A 21,716-nucleotide genomic window follows, 5' to 3' on the forward strand; every position below is an offset into this window, starting at 1 on the left:
TACACCTCTAAGTGACTCACACAGACAGCTGTCATGCCATGACACAGGCTCTGTCTTGTCAAGCAAGTCAGAGATCTAATATGGATGTGGTAGATGTAGAAAGCAATCTCTGGTACAAATATCCAACACGGGAAAGCTAAGTGCAACCATTCTTCTTGAAACTCTGGGATGCATTTGGATTTCAACTGTGTTATCCTTCTTCTGAATTAACACTACCACTCCCAAATCAAATTCATGCAGCAGACCAAGATATTTCTACTAGCTATGAAAATTCTTTTTTTTTTGACTGAATTTGAGACTAAACATCTAATGGAATGAGGAAAACATGCATTTATCCTTTTTATGATAATTAATATCCACGGTCACCAACATGTTAAGGACACAGTCAAAAGAACATGCTCAATTTCTCTGAGTTACTGTGATTGAACCTTAAAATTAACAAAATGCTAAGAAGGTGTGTGTATGAAGCATACATACACACATATATACATGTTTGCAGAGAACATAACAAATATCTTGTAAAACTTCTTTATTGTCATTTCTGTTTATCAGACGGAAAGTATTTCTGTTTTGAAAAGATTATGTTTCAGTGGTCTATATATACAGTGGTCTTGATGACTGTTAGCCACTTCCCTTTCCTTCTGCTATCTCCTTTCCCTGTTCATGCTGACAATATTTCCTATATTGTTTAACTCAAGCATGCTACACTGGAAGGTGCTTTATAGACCATTATTTGCATTCCTGCACAAGTAACAGAAGGAAAACAGGATTATAAAACTGAAGCAATATTAAGTACCCAAAATGCTAAGAGCAGTTGAGCTTTAGGTGTTTGAATGCATCTCAGCAGCCTGTGACATTTTCACATCCTTTCCTTTGCATGAACGTTGTGGCTTTTATTTTTGATGCTCTTAAAATAGTTAAGTTCTCTATCACTAGCACTATTTTTTTCTGCCCATTGTGCTCAGCCATTAGTGTTTTCTTTTTCTCTGCCACCACAATGTCATCATTAGGCTCTTTTAAAGAGCATGGGAGGGAGTGACATGCAATTCAACAGAGAACAGTGACATCAACAGCTAGATCAGGAACTAGAGCAAGAACACCTTTCCATCACTAGCAACCCTGGCAGTATTGACCACATCCTTGATGACTTGTGGTGCAATCATTTTTAGCTCCAGTGTCAAGGCGTTATATCATGCACTCAGTCACAGTCAATATCCCTCTTTTTATGTAAGGAGATGAGGGGAGCTGGAGAGAAGATAAGTTTTGCTTTGCCACTGATTAACTCATCCTTTCAGAGTAACCTGACTGAATCCAAGCAGGGTGATAACAAAAGCAACCCCCAAACCTATCTTCCTCATCTCCCCACCCTATGGGAGTTCATTGTAGAGTTTTGAGAAGGCCTTGAAAAGCCGAATGAAAGTCCTGCAGAGGCCAGCAGAATCTGGGACACAAGTCTCAGTGTGGGAAGAAAAAAGCCACCAATGCCCAACTATCTGTGGCAGTTGTCAACCCTGACCTTCCAAAGATCTTTGGCCCCAAAGTGAGCTCTAACCACTCATTACCACGAAACTGTGGGGAAAAAACCCACTAAATTTTGCCTGGCTGCTTGATGGCAGACAAGTGTACCATGATAAACTGTGATAGCAAGGAATTACTCTTCTGTTCAAGTTTAAGACTTCCTGCCTTGACCTTCAACATCAATATCTTCATTTATGGGCATTCCTTTAGAAAAAGAAAGCAAAATTATCTTACAGGCTGAGAGCTATTATTCTACTGATAGTCTCCAAAGTATAACACAGAGAAATAAAGTCTCTCTTTTTGACTGTGCTAGGTAATTCTGAATATTTCATTTTAGTAATTCAATCCACTGTCCTAATATAGTTACAGATGTTACGCCCATTAACTTTTAATGCCTTATTTCTAGAGTCAAGTTGGCTATAATCGTCAGAAAGGAAGTGATTTTCCAAGAGGTGATATATTATAGGCTAAGTTGGAAATTAAAATATTTACATCTTAAAATCCACACAGAATTCTGAGCTACAGTGGACATAGACCGATGACATTACATGACTGGAAAAACACTTTGATATTTTTACAAAATAAAGATCATTAGAAGATGATTAAAACTCATAGGACAAAATTAAGAGCAAGGAAAAAAGGAAAAATTTGAGAGAAGAAGTGTCTTGCTAAATTAGGCATCAACTTCTAACACAAAAAAAGTGATACTTATGACTGAGAGAATGATGTATGACATACTAAAAATAGCAGGTATTTTAAAATATAAGATAAGCATATATTTGCTCAGGGAATATAATGAAAATATTTTTTAATATGTGATCCTCATAAGCTGAGATTCAAATAGCACAGAATATGAAACCTCTTTCCGCCTAGAAGAATGGTAAGCAACAGTTACTAGCAGCAAAGTGAGAACTACTTACTGTACAAACTGTACAATGAATTAAGGGTTTTGATTATTTTTTAAATTGGGAGCTTATAAAGATTTTTGAAGACCACTACGGTCAGAAAACTTCTTTCCAAATTTCTTAGGTGAGTACATGAGAACAGGAAGTTCACACACCTTATCTTTGTCTTCTGCTCTTCTTTAGTGATAAAACCAAATTTTCATCACAAGGCCAAACAAGGGAGCCAGTATGTGTCACATATTAGCTGTGATTATAAAATAATTTTCTGCAGTGATAAGTGATTGTGGCCATAAGGTATGATTTTTCAGGCCTGATATTTCCAGGAAAACATTCTGAGTTTGAGAATGTTAATTTGGAAATGTGGAAACCCTCAATATCACGTTATGGCATCTCTTACTACATAAGAGATGTAAGAAAACACAAACAAAACGAAGCTTTCTCACCTGCTGCAATACAGTGGATAAAAACTGCAGCTTTAAATGAAGATCAAAAGCCTTTTGTGTTTCCTAGATAGTGGGAAAGCAGTTAAATAAAAAGGCAGAAAAGTTATATTAACAGCTACAGAGGTTAACAACTGTATAGGTTCAGACTTACAGGGAAGTTTAGGATAAAGAGCAAGGATAAAGAAACTACCAAGATTAAAATAGCATAGGTGCATAAAATTTAGCATTTGTAATATATAAATGCTTCTATAATAGCATTTATAATAGCATAAAATTTAGATTTTACACTTATTACTAAAATATTTAAAATGAAGCAATGCCTAATTCAATTTTATTTGTGAGATTTAGACTAACACACCTCATTGAGACAGATATTGCAAGTCACACACAATCGTTTATAAAATGAAACAGAGGGAAAATACCATTTCCACCATTGCTAAAAGTGTCACTAGGAATGGAAAGAAGAAGAAGAAGAAAAGCCAGCTATCTTCACTTTTGGAGTGTACTTAGCAGCAATTTCAACAGCAGTTACCAAAGAGTCTGTACCTCACCAATGCCACAGTCAGGTGTGGGAAACACCTGGGCTAAGTGAAGTGAGATGTCTTGTGCCAGTTCACTTCCTACTGTTTGCTGCTGTCCCTCTCCTGGCCTCACTGTTCCAAAACAAACAAGTAAAACCCTTCATAGTACAAGTCCCTAGTGACCAGGCAGTAGGCTTACAGTAATCTCCCTAATTTCCTTAGGTCTGTTTAAACTGAACTGTCTGGTTTTGCCTTGAAGTAATGACAAAACCACAGTTGCCCGGATGGCTGTGCTGTGACAGAAGTATCTTCCAGCTGAGGAGCAGCACTTCCTTGAAATTCTTCCAGCTAGATCTGAAAGAGCTCAGTTTTCACTGCCAGGTCTCAGAGCAGCTTACAAAAGAAGACAAAATAGTAGTAAAAACCAGTCTATTTTCCTACCATTTTGTTCCAGCAGCTTACACTAATATTCACTAATGTTCTGCAACTGTATCTGTAGAATGGCTTGGACATTCTCTCCCTAAGTAAACAAATCCTTGGCAAGAGGAGAACTGAAGGAGATTCCCCTTGCATGCACTCTGGACAGAGTTGGTTTGCAAGCATGCATGCAAGTGTCAAAACTGAGACTATGAGAAAAAAGCTGTTTATGAAGATGCTGCAATCCCCATGTGAAGGCAGTCACATGGGGCTTGCAGTGTCACCTCTTCTGCTCTTCACCAGTAGATCCAACAGGGCTTTGATTCAGTTTTTTAAACACAGGTAGACAAAGTTCAATTTGAAACAGCTTGAAGTATGTGAGGATTTTGAACTAAAACTGTCAGATATGACATTGACCTGGGAGATTCACGTTTCTTCTGGACTAGCAGCACAAGGCCCTGTGGGACACTCTAAGATATCTCAGATGGTCCAGCTACATCCATATTTACACAACTGTATTGAGCCCAGAAAGTGTCAGAATTGAAGGTACACAAACATCACTGCTCGCTTTGAAAAGTTAAAAAATAAATGTTTATGGTCTTGATGCTTGAAATGCAAGACTCAGATTTTGACAAAATAAACTTAGGATCAGCTTGATATTTCATATTAAAGACTGATTATAGCAAATACATAGGAGAAACACCTTGAATAGAATTTTGTCCAGCAAGCCACTTAAACCTCAGTTTAAAGCTGAACAGATACTTGACTGCTTTGTTAAATTGAGCATTTATAACTTTGGATCAATAGATCAATAGCCCAATGTGAAGATTATTGTCTCATACCTCTTTTCACCTTCCCTAACCAAAATCTTTTTTCTCTGCTGTAATTCAAAATCCTGTTCACAGATTATCTGCAGTTCATAAACCTTAAAGATCACTTTTTACAATGTTGCCACATTCAGTTTTTAATCCTGGACTTTGGGAGACTGCCTAAATAATTAACACAATCTTAAAAGCAATGATCCATGAAAACACAAGAATTAGTCTGAGCATCTTGCACACAAAAATGTGAAACAACAGACACACAAGTATCTTCCAAGCTGTTAACCCAGGAAGGTATAATTGTATTACACTGTTCAGCATTACTACCATAATAGCAACAATGTAGTAAAGCTACTGTACTTACACTGTTGAGTTTTCTGGTCGAAGTGATCCATGTGGTTTTCCTTTAGAAACTTTCACTCAGAGACTTATAAAGCTTTTGGGCATAGGAAGCTGGATGGAAGTTTCCTATAAACCCCTGCCTGAATCAACACACCAGCCAAAATACCTAGGAATTCAGGCAGTTGCAAGATAATGATCGCAAAAACTACCGACATCATCTTCTGTGAGGACAGTGCCTGCATCAGCACAAAAACCTAAAGAAGCCCAGCCACCAGGAGACACAGGCTCAGTCTTGGTATTACAGCACTGCTGTTTCAGCATCACTACCAAGACATCCCTGCCAAGATGCTTCAACAGGTCTGTGGCACACAGGAGGGATTCACTGGCATGTGCATGTCCAGTGCTGTTCTTCAGCTCCATCAAGGCTGTGAGCAGATGTCTCTCCAGTGACCTAGTCCAGGGAGCCCCACACTTCCTGTCCTCCCTTACTGAGCTCTGGCCACCCCCGAGCACAGCCACCAGCACACACCAGGGAGCTCTCTCTTCTGCAGTAACGTGCACCCACATGCACAGCTACTGGCTATTCGTCTTGCTAAGAAGAGAGAGGCCAGGCAGATTTTCTGACAAGTGTCAATCTCATTATACCAGTAGTTGAACAGTGCTAATTTACCCGATGAAAAAGTAAGAAGTAATCTCTTGAAACAAAGGAAGTAGGCCTCTGGCAAAAACCAACATGAAAATGTTATTCATAGTTCATACTTTCCCCAAAATAAAGCTTTTTAAAACCTAAGAAGAATGAAATGTTTCCAGAAAATGGAAGCATAAATATTTAATGAAAAGATTATTTATGCTGTTACTCATGCTGTCAAGAGACTCGGGAGGTTTCACTTAGGAAGCAGGATCCCACTGTGCTACTTAACAAACTCCCTTAGAGGCTGTCATTCAGAGAAGAGCTAGTGTGACATGTAGTAATGTCAACAGACAACAGTAGAATTTAAACAAAATTACCAAGCCTTGGCTGTAAGATTATCTGAGCAGAAGTAAATGCATAAAGGAAATTAAGGAAATTCCTTACACACATAACATTGCATCAAGCTAATGCAAAAAGGAGATAAACTCCATTGACATGTGAGTTTAAGTCACTTGCTAATTTGTATATCTTAAGTAAGTTGTAGTACGAAGTAGAAGGAGAAAAAAAAACCCCACGACTAAGGTTTTAACAACTATTTCAGTTTTTATGCTATGTGGGCAATTTGAAAAAATGGCAGTGGCTAACCTGTTTTTCAGCATTATCGTTTCTGATAAAGTGGTCACAGGAATAGACTTCAAAATGCAGCCTGCCAAAATCGCCTTCTAGAAGTAATTCTGGCATATAACATGAAATAAAGACCCAGTCAATTTATCTTCATGAAAACATTAAAAGAGAAGGAGAATGGATGGACGAGAGTACAAACTAAATACATCCCATTTATCATGCTTGCCACTCTCAGGATCAGTACCATTAAGATACTGCAAAGGGAATTTACATTTTGCTTTTTTTTTTAGGCATTTCTTTAGCATTTAGGGGAGTAAAGCAAAAACTAACCAACCAATTAAAAAACAACAACAAAAAAAGCAAGACAGAAAGAATTGTGCAAATCACTGTGCTAGTACAAGCTGTTTCACTAAGACAAAAGTTGCACAATATGAATTTTGGTTTGTTCACACCTGAAGTTTAGACGGGCTGAAGACCAACTCTACCCTAAGCATGGCCTTTGGTGAAAACCATGGCCTTTCACTGAACAGCTAAGACAAATGGATTTTTCAGGGCTCTGTATACTCCAGAAAGACCATGAACTACTTCTGTAGCTTCATAAGCACAAAATATTTTCCATAAAAACAAATCTGCTGCAGGATTATCTTTGTGTTAAAATGAGAGCTGTGAATCTCCACAAGACCATTTTACGCAATCACAAAGTGACGGATAATGAAAATGAGAGTGCTGAAAATCTAAGAAGATTTAAGTCCAAGTCCCAAAATTAACTTGTGCTAATTAATACCAACCTTAATCCTCAGGTATCCCAGATGAACTAAATAATTAACTCAAAGGTCGTCATATTCAAATTTGCATCTTAAAGGCAGAAGTAACTCAAAAGCTTAATTTGAAGTGTGAACTGAGAATCTATAAATGCCAAACAACTTCAGCTAACTCTCCATTACAGATAATTTTTACCACCCTTCAGATCATTACATACTAAATACCCTTTTAAAAAACATCAGCTCTGTGTGTGATTACATGAGATTCCCAGTTTCCATTAAGGCAAAAGTCCAAGATTTTAAAGGTGCAGACAGGCGAAGGTCAGATAAGCACCAGGTACTTAATTTCCAGTGATTAAAAACAATACATGTTTTTAAGTCTTATCCTATGATCAGGTGTATGAGAATTAAAACTTCCTCGCGATTTAGAGTTGCTGAAGTGTTCCAGAATAAGCTCATGAGAACAGAAGATTTAAGTCTAACAAAGGCAAGCAGCATGGCTAAAATATAAGCAAGATGGCTAAAGTACAATATTTATGTTCAGGAATAAAAAGCAGAATCTAGGCACTCCAGCACTCATTTTAACGGTGCAGAATTAATGCTTCTGTATATTTAATTTGAAACCTGATGCCCAGGTCAGGAGGCTGCCTCTGACCAATAATGGCAAGTGCTAGTCCGAAAGATCTGTAAATCCCTACAAAGTGAATTCTCCAACAATCAGACTTTTTAAAGAGATGGCATATTGGGCTTTGAAGGCATCTAAAATTACTGGTTGCCTGAAAATAGGTTTTCTATGCTTGTCTTTCATATGACATCTTCTCATCCTGAAGTCATTGCATCCTTTTTGAGCTTAGGTATGTCTGTATTTTAGACTGCCACAGCCCCAGCTCATATTACACGCTGTCATCTTCAGCATTTCCTTGTAAGATGTTGGCCAGCCAACTTTTCAGAGAAGGCACATGTCAGAAGATTTTAAAATACCCTTAAGGAAAACTGTCAAGAATAAGAATGAAAGCAGTGTGCTTATTTCTCTACACCTGGAGAAGGTTCCCCTGCCAATTCTGCTGAATTCCAGACCACGAAGGGTACTGGAGTATCCTGGTTTCTTTATTATAGACAAAATTATTATTATTGACATTATTATATGACCATTAATGATGAGAACTTTTTTATCCAAATCAAATAAAGGACTAGGAACTCCAAGCGTTCCTTTTTTGCTGAACATGGTAAGCCCTTCTCCTTTTAAAACTTAAGAAAATTTTATTGAGGAAAAAGATATTAATCTTTGCTTTATTTTAAATAGCTGTTATACAAATTTTAAAGAAATAGCAAAATTAGGAAGGAAAAAACCAACCAGTAACACTTTGTAGATGCATGCAGGTGAGTGAGTACACCAAACACATTCACCATTTTCTGTGCTCAGTTCTCTATACAGGAGCATTTCAGAAAGTCCTCTTCACAGCCTTTAATTCTGGATTTCATTTGCATCATGTTATAAACCCAGCTAGCCCATATATGCTGTTGAATAATGTGATATTGCTGTTTTGCCTTTGCAAACAAAATAAAAATCAAATTAAATGCTGCTAACAAGTTCTGACAATAAAGCCTGTATGTGATTTCTTTGGAAAGGCTGTGTGTCCATCATGGAGGTATTTGCACACATGATAAAAAAGGTATTTACACTCCAGTCTAATCCATGACTAAACAACTCAGAATTAGAGAGTCACATGCTCCTTACATTTGGAACGTAAGGAGATCACTTAGTCCAGCTCTTCTGCTTAAAGCACATGCCCAGGGCCCTGTCCAGTCAGATTTTGATTGTAGCCAAGGACACAGACTCTGCAGTCTTTCTGGGAAACCTATTCCAGTATTTAAACACCATCACAGTGAAAAAGCTTTTCATTTGGATGGGATTTTTTGTATTTGAGTTTGTGCCCACTGCTTCCATTCCTGTCAGTGGAAAGAGTTCCATTTCCACTTTATTCCCCACATCAAACACTCCCCACTCTCCCCCATCAGGTATTTAAAGACATCGAAGAGATTATCCCAAGCCGCCTTTTCTTGGATAGACAGTGCCAGTTCTCTCAGCCTCTCCTCCTATGACAGGTGACCCTGTTTTTCAATCATCTCTGTGGCCCTTCACAGGACTCATTTCAGTGTGTCCATGGGTCCCTTGAACGGGGGAGCCCAGAAGAGGACACAGCACTCCAGAAATGGCCTCACCAATACTTAATAGAGGTGCATGAGATAATAATTTCCCAGCTGCAAAACTCTGCATTCTCCTTTGCTTTGACTACTAAAAACCTTTTTAAAGCCAAAATAAACAATAATTATAGCTCTGAATGTGTCAGATGGCCATGATCTTTCAAAGATGAACCTCACAATAAGATGGGCCAGTTCCCTCAGGTCTTGGAAGTGCATCCCCATCAGATACCATGCACATGTGCACATCCCATTTTTTGAAATATTTGCTAACCTGATCCTCCTCTACCATGGATAAGTCTTCACTGCTCCAGGCTTTCCCATAGGTGTTAGGGGCCTGGGATTCTTGAGGGAAAATCTTACCTGTAAACTGAGGTGAAAACACTGTTGTGTAACAGCCTTTTCCACGTTCTGTCACCAGATCACTGCAGTAGTGAGCCCAGCTTTCCCTCATCTGCCTTTTGCTGCTGATGGACCTATCGAAGACATTTTTCCCTTTGTGTCTCTTGACAGAGTCAACTCCAGATGGACACTGGCTTTTGTGACACCATTCCTGCATACTTGGACAGCATCTCTACTGTCTGCCTTGATGACTTGATCCTATTTTCACCTTCCAGTGAATTAGTTCCTTATATAATTTGAATAAAACACCTTTCACATTATGACAGACAGATTTCCTTTAGAGAGTTGTCCACATTCCTTGTCAAAGCTGAGCTGCTGTGCATACAATACCCCAAAAGGCAAGTCAAGTGCAGCGGACTAGAATAAGCCTAAGTGGACCTAAGGAATCAGAGTGCTTGACTGGCAAGGGCATCACTGGGCTCCTGTAGCACCAAATTCAAGCACACCACAAGATATGAAGAGAAATTCAGAGGCAGAAAGGGAAGGGAGGAGGTGGTAAATCCTGTGAGTGACACTGAATTCTGGTATCTCATTGTAAGGGTGAAATGGCACAAATGAAGGATCTCAGGCACTATCAGAACTGACACTGAATTTCAGTTACATTAGAAAATGTTACTACTCTCAGAAGCCTATTAGCTGACAGGGTAACAGGGTTGGAAAGTTTTAAAGAAACACTAAATATTTAGACAGAGACACAAAAGAAGAATCTATGCCATCAGCATGAACTAGAACAAAGAGAGCAGCAACTAAAAGGATGGGAAAAATCACTTAAACTGTCTGGTTAGCCAGGACAAAAAAGAAAAACTGGATATGTTTTTAAATCAAAAAGTGTAAGTTGATTCTCAGTCAGTATAAACTGACATAATTCCATCAATATTATCCAGTTAGCAGTTTTGTTGCACAAGCTAAGTTCCCTGTGTGGAACTGATGCTGTAGACTGTCTGTTCCTAACAGAGACAAAAACACACCTTGACTGAACTTTTATCTGTACAAGGAGTTCAGGCTCAGACCAGTACAAAGGACCTCAGGGTTTTTAAGACACTGTGTTCAATTTTCAAGCCAGAACTTTCTCTTTTTGGATTCTAACTCTTACAGTACTATCCCCACTCATTTACAACTACCACTTACCTTCTTTAACTCTTCCTGAATACTTTTGCCATTTTCCTCTGAGGACAAACTCTCTTTCTGGTTTTCCAGATCTATTCCAGGTTCTGACTCTTGTTCTTCACCAGATGATGTTTCCTTGTCACTCATTTTAGCAGCAAGCTGAAATAACCTGGATTTAAGCTCATCCTCCATAAGTTCAGGCTTGACATCATGGTGCTGATCCTCATTGCTTATATCTGTTTCTGATAAATCATCAAAATCCTACAAAGACATTAGAAAAAAACATATAATTCCTGTGTAGGCACAGGGAAAAAAACCAACTTTCTAGAAAACTACAGGTATGATCACTGCAGGGAAGCTAGAAAGAAAGCACACTAAGTGTTCTAATAAAAAGGTAATGCCAGTAAACCAACACTTGCTGGATTATATTCATCATTCCTGTTTACTTTCACGTTATTTAAAAAAGAACTATCAAAATCACTATGTATCTGTGAGCAAACTAATAAAACTAATAAAACCATCTCTCACTGGCAGAGTGCAGATAAAAGTATGGTGTGAGAATGAAATAACCTGTGACCTGGCAGTTGTGCTTTCAGCTGACAGCTGTGCTTGCATTCCCTGGCTGCTTGGTCTTGAGCACTATGCATGGTCTTCTTTAAGACTGCTGGAAACAAGTTTTGAAAAGCTTCTGTTTTGTGACATGATGTTGCTTAAGATTGTTAGCTTTCCCAGTGATCATTTGCATGGGTAGATCCTCTACACAGATGATTTTTTTCCAAATGCCAACCACCTTGGAACAAGTTCAGTCTCCAGGAGCACCTTCCGTTCTGAGTCTTGGGACTTCCCTTAAAGCTGGGAAACACTTGAAGGGTCAGTTAAATACAGTGGAGAGAAGAAAAGCAAAATCTTTTTGCAATTCTGTTTATTATGTGCTTGCCCAGCATTTAATAAGGTGGAAAGAGGGATAGATTTGTCAGCCCTTCCTGACAAAATCTGAGACTATCTCCTAGTTGTTCTAAAAACTAATCACCAGGCATGTATCAATTCATTTTCTGAATCTGTGCTGTCTGATTAGGACCTGATTTGCCCTGATTTCCACTACAGTCCCTGGAGAGAGACAGGCACCTCCCAAAGCAACCTGTCCCACCTCATAGCATTTGCTGCCTTCTGGAAATGTTCTCTCCTTGCTGACTGCTGAGAGAAAGTTTTGAATCATGACCTTGTTTGGTGCTTCTGCCAAATCCATGAAATAAGATGATATTAGGTGGGCTTAAAAGTGAGAGATATTTTGAAATGGAGCATAATTGTGCAAAACCACCCAGAAGGAGGCTATGAAGAATTCAGCCTGGGACCAGAGTGGTAGGCATATCTCAGCAGGCCTAGAAGGATCATTTGGAGCCATTCTCAGAGAGGAAATTATTTCTATCTGCCTCAGTTTTTCATACTGACAGACCAGACACTGCTGGAGAGACTAAAATCTGTGTCCTCTCTTCCATTCATTTGGAAATACATAAACAGGAGCAGCTGTAGCAGCACTGTTCACGGATGAACCAATTACCTCCAGTTCTCACAGGAAATGTTAACTCTGCCCACTCCCTCACAAACCCTCGCCACTGAACTGCTCTTAATGGATTGACACATTGTGTTCATAATGTCAGTTCTCAACTTTCACGCAGTAAACTGTACTAGAGTGTTCAGCACTTTCACAGTGTTCTGGACAATTTTTGTCTGCAGTTATTTGCAATTCAATCAATTACACAACTAAATTATTGCTTTATAGTTCACCTTCAGGATGTAGAAGGCCCTTTTAGAAGATCAGGATTTGAAGGCAAAATAGAAATTTGAGAGCTACAGGGAAGGGGAACAATGGGTTTATGCTGAAACTCTTTTTCCAAACAATCAGCTTTTGCAGAATAAAAAGCTTTTTCTGCTAAAAAGCTGTTCAATGATCAAAAAAGATTTCAAATCAGTGTATTTTCACTTCAGTTTTATAATATGACATGCTTTTATATACATGCAGAAGACTGGTGTATTTCACCTCTTAAATTAAAAATCTGTATCATAATGATGTTCCCTCAAATTGCAAGAGAGGTTTTCTTCAGACATTTCTTGCACGTCACTCCTCAACTCATTACAAATATCAGTATTACACCCCAACCAACAATCTGCCCATGACCAATACTGACAAATCACTAAACTACTGTAAGAAAATCCCTGAAACCTGTTGCTGAATGAATCAGTCCACGAATTTTTATCCAGGAAAGGAACAATCATAATTTATGTGATACAAGATAGAAAGCATAGCTAAACTCTGCACTTTATGAGATTACAGTTTAGTGAAGATACAGCTCATTAAACCTGAGCTATTTACAGCTAGGTATCTAGTCTAAGCTAATTACTGAAACCCCTCTTTACTTGATTAATCTCCATTTATTTAATTGGTACCTCCAAAAACCTGCTGTCATCTCCTAAAACATCTGGTTTAGGATTAAAACTCTGCACTAGGGGTGTGGGCTTACTCTAGCAGTGCTGATGAAGATTGAGCACAGTTTACCTTGAGGTCAAGTCTGCAAGGGAAAGAAGAAAATCCCATTCTATGCAGACATTTGAGCAGATCAAGCTTGTAAAGACAAGAATTTGGTATTCTTGTTTAACTGAGCTTACAGATACATATATATAAAACCTTGTGGAGCAGTGAGAGAGGCTGGCAGTCCAGAGTGGTGAATCTTCCCACACTTCCTCCTCACTGCTGTACTGACAGACTTCACTGTGCAGCAGGACATGCATGAGTCCTCTGGGGGCTTCTTAAATAGACCTGCTTAGCTTTAACTGCTTAAGCAGCTTTATTGGAGTAGCAATGCACATGCATGGAAATGCACACCCATGGAAAGCACCACTAGTTAATCTAAGGAATTTGTATTGACAACAGCAATATGACAACTTCTCTCGATCCTGAAAAAGCACCAGTCTTCATAGGATCACACATGACAGCAATTTAAAGATCTTTTTGCTAGGTCTGCCAGCACAGATGAAAGTCATGAGATGCCTTGGCATCTCATGAGGGTCTCATTCCGCTTTAGCTACATCTGTGTTTTGAATACACATTGTTTCTTGGGGGAAGACTCATCTTGAGAGGACTGACTGTATTACAGCTGGGCCCAGGTATGTCTATTACCCCTTTTTTAGCTTTCCAACCTCCTTTAAATGAGCAGATGGATTATCTACATTGGTTAGGGCTGTTAATTCCTGCATACATGCAGAGATAATGATACCTTACACTGCTGCTCTTTGTGGTTTCTGTTAATACCAGGCTGCTTGACTTGTGTGTTGGGCTTTTCAGATAGTAGCAGCAAACTATTTGTGAGGAGATTATACCTCTCATGGATTGACAAGTAAAAAATGCATTAGCAGCCATGAAAACAATAAATTAAATAAACTGAAAGGTACCACTATTACCGTTTAATAGATGCTGCATTAAATTTGTTATTCTTTACTGTTCATGTTTTCATTCTTTTGGGTAAGTTTTTGTGTCATTACACAAATCATTGTGTAAACTCCCATTTGCATCTATCAGCAATATATAATGCTAATAATCGCAAACAAGAATAAAGGGTTACCATTTACTCTGAAAACTGAGTTTGTGTTAGGGCCTGGCAGACTAACACAGCCATGAACCTAGTTTCACTAAAAGAAAATCAAGTGTTTCTATGCAAGCGTAAGTCTTAGGAGACAATGAAAAGAAGAAATACACCTTTACTCATAAATAGTGACCAAATCCTTGCACACAAATCGCCGATAACTCAATGTAATCAGAGTGGACAAAAAAACCCCAAAAATACAAAAAAACCCCAACCAACCAACCAAAAAAACCCAAAAAACCACAACAAAACAACAACAAAAAAACCCCCACCAAAAACAACAACAACAACAACAAAAACACCAAAACCCCCCCCCCAAAAAAAAAACAACCCCAAAACAAAACCAAACCAACAAACCCCAAAAACCCAAAACAAACAAACAAACAAACAAAAAAGAAAAAAAAGAAAGAAAGAAAAAAAAAAAGAGGATGCTCCAGAACAAAATCCATGTTAAACTATGAATTCCTGAGGGAAAGTTCTCTTCATACAGGAAATCAGAAATTGGAAACTAAAATTTTTAGGAGAATACACAAACTGTGAGGTTTGCAGGCAGATCCTCAACAAGAGCTAGAGTGATTTCAGGGAGCTGTTTTCAAAGAATACATCCCAAGCGCCATCCCGTTGGAACAGGCAGTCTGACAGTGCTCACCCCTTACCTGGCTGCAGGGCAGGAGGGCTGTAATTACCAGGCGGGGTCTCCTGATCAAAGAAACAAGCTCATAATGAGGGCACTTCTTTCACCTGAAGCTATTAAGCCCCTCCACTTTGCATCAGAAACATAAAAACTTCAGCTACATTAAGCAACAATCATATCCTTCTCTTAAAAAGATAATGGGAGCCAATATATCAATATTATTATTCCTAATAGTATCAACTATTATTATAATTATTAATAATAAAAGCAGATAGTGATTGCTGGCTTGAGTGTCCATTTTTTCTAAAAAGTTTCCCTTTGAAAAATAATCATTAAAAGCAAGGTTTCACTTTCCAGTTCAGTTCCCACAGAATGTAAGTCTTTTGTGGTACATAAGCAATTAGACGTTATTTATAGCAGGAGTTTGGTTTTATCAGCACAGTTTTCATATCTTGCTTCATGACTGTGTTTATGGTATCTTTACAGGCAGCTCAGTAAAGGAGCTTGTTCTTTTACTTATCATTAAGCAAAAAATTCCAGAGATATAGCACATCTTGGTATCTGTTCTCAGGTTTTCCCTTCTAAGTCGTTGAAGACTTTAAACGAAAAGATTCTCTCTCAGTCACAAAGTTGGCATTCCACTGTTGTGTCTAAAATGTATTTTTAAAGAAACATGTCACAGCATTATCCTAATCTAAGAACTGGATGATGATGTAAAAAAAAATCTGATTTTAAACAGAAATTAATTTGTGAATTATGAACTGAGTGCAGTTTTTCCAGAACATAACTGCTTACAACTCCCTAGACTCAGAGTAAAGAAGAAAAAGGGCTTGTTTTCATCTCACTGAGAAACCTGGAGAGTAGAAAACAAGAAACCAACCTTCACTATTTGAAAATTTAAAATCAAGCCCTAACTTTTAGACTGATAAACCGAAATACTGTTCTACAATGCTGATGAAAACAGAATAGTTAAGAAATTATCATCTTATTATTAAAATGCAGTAAAATAAGAGTATATTCCAATGCAGTACAGAAAAAGTATGTTTCTTTACTGCAATTGACATATAATCAGTATTCAGTGTCTAATACCTTGAGATTCAACAAGAGTCTAGAAGAGTTGTATCGTCTCTGCAAACTCTGCATAATCTCATCATATGAAAAGCTATGCCTGGTTTAAGACCCTGTAGTCAATCTTTTTTAAGTCTATGCTGTCTGCAGTTCTTCACACACCTACACTATAATTTTGTAGAACTGTTTCTATGCAGGGCTCTCCCTGCTGCTGCCTCAATCATTTTACCAAGATCAATACATTATTCTGGGGAGTATATGAAACTCTGGCACCCCTTTAATCTCATTTTCTTGAACAATGAAAATCATATCTGGCTAATTCATTTTCCTACATTAGATCAGGTTCCTTACACACATGACAATTTCACTTGCTTCCTAGAATTGTTCAACCATGCAACATCCTTGCTCTAAATTGTGGTAGTCCATTCCTGGTGCCAGTAGTGCTTGTTTGCCAGAGGCTGGAGTTCTACAAATGTGAGCACCAGCTGTCAAATCAGCCAGCTCTGTGTCTGTGTGTCCGAACACAAACTAAACACATGCAAACCCACCCATACATAAACTTCCCAGTGAGGATTTCATTGCTTTGAAAACAGTGGCATGATGGGGAGGCAGTGTGCCTGTGCTTGCCCCACTGAGGCTGAGGGAACAGGAGAGCAGGAACAGCCTCTTTTAGCCTCATGGGTAAAATAAAAGGAGAGGGGGTTAGAATCACAAATCTTGCACTTTCAGCACAACAGAGAGGTTACAAGAGACAAAGGAACTCACAAAAGACTTGGAAAGTCTTTTCCACAGCAGCTTGCACTTTGAAGCACACACTAATTTGCTAAAGTGCCATCACAGATGTTTGGGAAGCACCCTGCCTTTCCAACCTCACCTGGATGAGCATGGGGGAGGTTTAGATTGGGTATTACAAAAAGTTTCTTTGCAGAAAGGGTTATCCAGCACTGGAACAGGCTGCACAGGGAAAGTGGTTGATTCACCATTCCTGGAGGTATTTAAAAGATGTGTAGTTGTGGCACTTAGGGACAATGTTTAGTGGTTGGCCCTGCAGTGCAGGGGTAACAGCTGGACTTGAGGATCTTAAAAGGGTTTCCAATCTAAATGATTCTATGATTCTATAATGTCTCCAGGACTTTCTCTATGAGCTCTGTTCTTCCATGCTCTGCATATTGTCTATTGTGACTAGGAAGCCACAATACAAATACAGACACACAGAGATCATGCACAAACACACAAAGCCAGAAAGCTAAATGCAGAAGTCTGTGTACAAGATACGGTCTTTGTGCAATCCCTCTAAAGCCTTGTAATTTTGCCTGATACTCTAAGAAGTCAATAATGGCCACTGATATGCCATCAGATCACATTATAATACATCATACTCCCCTTCAACTACTGTTGATTTTAAATATATGAGGACATGAGTATAAATGAATCAGTACAGCACATCCCAAACACCCACACTCTGTCCTAAAAGTAGATGGAATGGGTCCAGAATGAATGACATCCAGCATCAAAGCTCTGCTGAAATCCTAGAATCCTAATATTGACTTACAATCAGCTAGACTGATGCTTTGCTATAGGAAATACAGGCTAGTAGCATAGGGAAAGAAAAACTGTTCCAGGCATCCTAAATTTGGTCAGATAGCTTTAAGAATCAGGCTGCTTGTAATCAGAGGCACAGGGAGAAGACAGCCCTCAGCTCCTTGCTTCAGGCTTATTATTACTCTGCTGCAGCAAAGATGTAGCTTCAGGATTTAAGATTGGTAGGATGTGGGAAATGGAACTGAACAAGGAGTCAATATTCTCCTGAGCTTGAGTGCTTGCACTGCTAACAAAATTCTGAGGGACAAATGGATCCCTTAATATCAGTCCCAGGTCTGGACAAATTCCAAATAGGGGAGACTTCTTGGTTTTCTGGTTATCCAACACCTGTCATTTAAAAGAAATGTTTGCTGTCTTTAAGATTTATGAACAGTTTTTCCAACTTTGAGATATTACAGTCTGGGGTTTTTACTTGTTTGTTTGAGTTTTGTTTGTTTTCTTATTGAATTGACAAATTATGTAAAAGGATGTAGTTTGCAAACACTCACCCTAACACATCAGAACTCATCCTAGGGTGATCAATTAAAAGCAGACATCACTTAGACTGGATTTCACAAAAAGCCCTTTTTGAATTTCTGCTGCTCATTAGCTTTATCCCTTACCAGAATACTTGTAGACACTGAAGAGCAGATTGCCAGGCATATGAGTTATTTCTTATACCAGGAAAACAGGAGTTTAAAAAAAAAATCCAGCAGAACAAAACAAGTGATTAATTAACATTTCTTAGCTGTTGAGAAATCCCGAGGGATTTTTTCCTAAGAGCACTGTATTTTACAACATTAACAATGTCTTTGATTGGATGAAAGTGGCCTATTTGAGAAAAAGGTAAAGCCTGTCTAACACCCTACTTTTCTTCTTCTTATTTAGGAGACATGAGGAAGATAAAGCTTGCAAGAACACTCCACCTCCCACTCATGATTCACATGATACTGCCAGCACAGCTTAATTAGTTTTGCCCAGCTCTTCTTGAGAATACATTTGGTAAGCTCAAACACAATTACCTGACTTAAATTCATCTTGCTGACTTTTGCCTGATTCTTTTCTTCATATAAGTCTTCAGAAACAGCTTTGTTCTCCTTCCACCTTCTTGATCTCTTTTCTAAATCATAATGGACTTCTTCAGTCTCACTGCTGTCTGAGTACTCCAAGCTAGTTGCCTGTGGATTGAAATTTACATCTAGTTCTCCATGGAAGTGCTTCTTTTCTATTCTGGGCATATCACTTTGAGTTCTGCTTTGCAACCAGAGAGGTTTGCTAGGTCCTTTAGCTTCCTGGGAAGAGTTTACTGAAGATGTTTCCGAATCGGAGAACAGTGTCTCAGTGTTGGTGTATAACCCAGAGGAGGGGGAGGTCACTGCCTGGTACTGATCGTTGCCATAAACCCACTCAGTGCCATACTGGGAGCTGGAGTAATAGAAGTCGTCTGGCAACTGTCGAGGTCTCCGCCGCAGCTTGTTCAAGGCCACGTTCCAGTCGTAGTCATCCTCGCTGTCCGAGCCCATCTCATCATAGGCAGACACAATGCTGGACTCGTCCTCCAGAGCTTTGAACACCTGGCTCTTTGGTTTGGCAAGCATTCGAGGACGAGGCAGAGCGACATTCTGCAAAGCCACCCAGTTTCCATCAGTGCTTTGGAAAACAGAAGGCGGAGCTATGAAAAGGAAACAAGAACAACCATGATCACACTGTGAATGGCTGCCATTACTTATCACAGATTTAAAGTTTCAACAAAACTAACAAACAAATGCAAGTGCTGCTGCCACATGAACTCTCCCACGTGGAGAGCCGAGCTGCCCTAACACTCAGAAGGCACCACTTAGAAGTCATGGTGATGACTAAAATGGGAGAGTACTTGGACAAAAGCTTTTTTTGAAAAGAATGATTAGGGAAGATTTATGGAACATAAGCACACAGGCATGTATAAATCCTGAGTTTTGAAAATTTCTTTGGTTCTGTGTGCAATTCTGGTCCCCCACTTTGAAAAGGAAAGATGGAAAAAGAATCAGAGAAGAGCAAAAAAGGTTGTACCAGGTTCTGAAATGGTGTCCATTCAAGGAACGATTAAGTAAACCAAAGGTCTGCCATCTGGAGGACAGAAGACTGAGGGAATACACACTAAAAAGAGACAGGGGAATCTCTTCCGACCTAACTACTAGATTACATGAAGTGAAGATGGAGAAATCAAGGTTCTAAACAAACAAAAGAAAGAAGTGAGATGCAACGGATACCAGACCTATGGAGCTTCTTGTCTAAGGTTGTTCTGGATGTTTGAAATTATCTGTGATAGAACAGAGATGGCTATGAACATGGAGGAGAAATCCACTAAAATTTACTGAATACAGAAATGCTTCTAGCTGAGAGAGTCATTAAATTGAAAGATCTAGAGGTTCAGAGTCTACTCAGAGGCAGTATGAGAAATACTTGCTTTGTCCTACTCTCTCCTAGACTCTTGCTTATGGCTGCTGTTGTTGTACCCCAGACTAAATACCAAATGAGCTTTCTGTCAGACATGAGCACTACTACTCTTGTAGTCTTCCACATTGTCAGAGTATGTTTTACAACTCCACCATAAAACCCAAAAGAAGACATAAATATGGCAAGAAAGTGCTGTTTAACTCTCATAACTCTGAGACTTGGATTTCTTCTAAATTTAGATTTGATTTCCAATCAAAATTGAAAATTCTCCTCATAAGAAATGTGGATGTATGATGACTCTGTCTTCTGCAGCACTTGCAAAATATATAATGCCATGGATTTACACAGTAATCCAGCCTACTGAATGAACTTCTCAGGATTCCTTCCATGGATTCAAATTTGTTTTCAGAAACCGATAGAAATACTTAATATAAACCATTAGTTTTTTCAAAAGGTAAGCGGAACATCACTATTTTCAAATGGACACAGTAAATATCTGGGTCTGTTGTAGAATATAATTAGGAATTTTGCATTAGATGGTTACAAATACTAGGATGAAAAGAATACTTTTTCCCTGTAATGGTTCATAAAGGGCATTAGTATGCAGTAAACTGTGATTAGTTTTAAAAAAAAAGAGTCTGAGGTACATTACCACCACCAAAATACCCCCCCACAAAAAAAACCAAACAAACCAACCCAAACAAACAAACAACCCCCAAAACAAAAATTAAATGGTAATTAAACTTAGGAGCTAGGAGAGTTTTATGACAACTTTTGCATTTCTTACTAATTTGAATCCTTTTGGCTTGTTTTCACTTTCTAAGTTTTAAGTCAATTCAGAGAACCTGAGAAAATACAATTCTTAATCCTCCTTAAAAGGAAATCAAAATAATACTAGTTGTCTTGTCGCAGTCATCAACCAGTGATATAACTGAAGTCAGGTGTGCAAGGAGAAATAATAATTCTTTATTGTAATCCCTGATTTTGGAGGAAAAAACCCCTTCAAACAAGCTATCAGGCATAAGAAACTTCTGCTTGTTTACTTTTCCCAACTATACTAACTAATCTAAGTACAGGGTTCTCCTCAGAGAAAGAACTTTCCTTAAAACATCCTTCCTTCAAACAAAGCCAACAGCTCTGCAGGATATAAATGTCCAGCAGGAATTGAATTCAGCTCCACCACATTACAAATGTAATGGGGAGCCACGAATTTTTTTCTCGCCCAAACCACATCCCCTTATTCTGTTTAATAACACCATGTGAGAATCACTCAAGCAACCTCAGTTAACTGAAGAAAGGACAGGATAGTAGTTGATTACATCTTAGAGGACAAACAGGGTAGAAAGCCACTGAGAACTCTATATTCAAAAAGCTGACTTAGTTTTATCCCAGGTTTATTCTACAGTGTCAAGCGCTCCCTTCCTGATTTTTCAAAATGACGTCACTTACTTGAAAGAATGTTTTTTTTCACACAATTCTTTGGGCATAAGCTATAATTCATCCATGTGAAAAGGAAAAAGATTTAAGAAGTTTCATTGTAAGACTATTGATAAAGGGGGAGAAAAAGGACAATATCATAATTTGGCTCTTGAGTCACCATTTAAACCAATACAAACTGTAACCAAAATAAATTGTGAACTACTTTTTGCCTACATGCCTAAAAAG

General features: G+C 38.6%; 1 protein-coding gene across 5 annotated transcripts in view; it reads right to left on the reverse strand.

Moving 5' to 3' along the window:
* Positions 1–21,716, reverse strand: part of MYRIP (myosin VIIA and Rab interacting protein) — a 211,077-nt gene that overhangs the window by 13,098 nt on the left and 176,263 nt on the right. For all 5 annotated transcript variants that reach the window (XM_063407338.1, XM_063407319.1, XM_063407330.1 and 2 more), the window contains 2 exons: positions 18,638–19,287; positions 10,716–10,955 (listed from right to left, as the gene is read on the reverse strand). In XM_063407338.1, coding sequence (XP_063263408.1) covers positions 10,716–10,955; positions 18,638–19,287 — 890 coding nt within the window. The remainder of the gene's footprint in view (positions 1–10,715; positions 10,956–18,637; positions 19,288–21,716) is intronic.

The sequence above is a fragment of the Prinia subflava genome, chromosome 1, assembly GCF_021018805.1.
Source record: "Prinia subflava isolate CZ2003 ecotype Zambia chromosome 1, Cam_Psub_1.2, whole genome shotgun sequence".
NCBI classification, from domain to species: domain Eukaryota; kingdom Metazoa; phylum Chordata; class Aves; order Passeriformes; family Cisticolidae; genus Prinia; species Prinia subflava.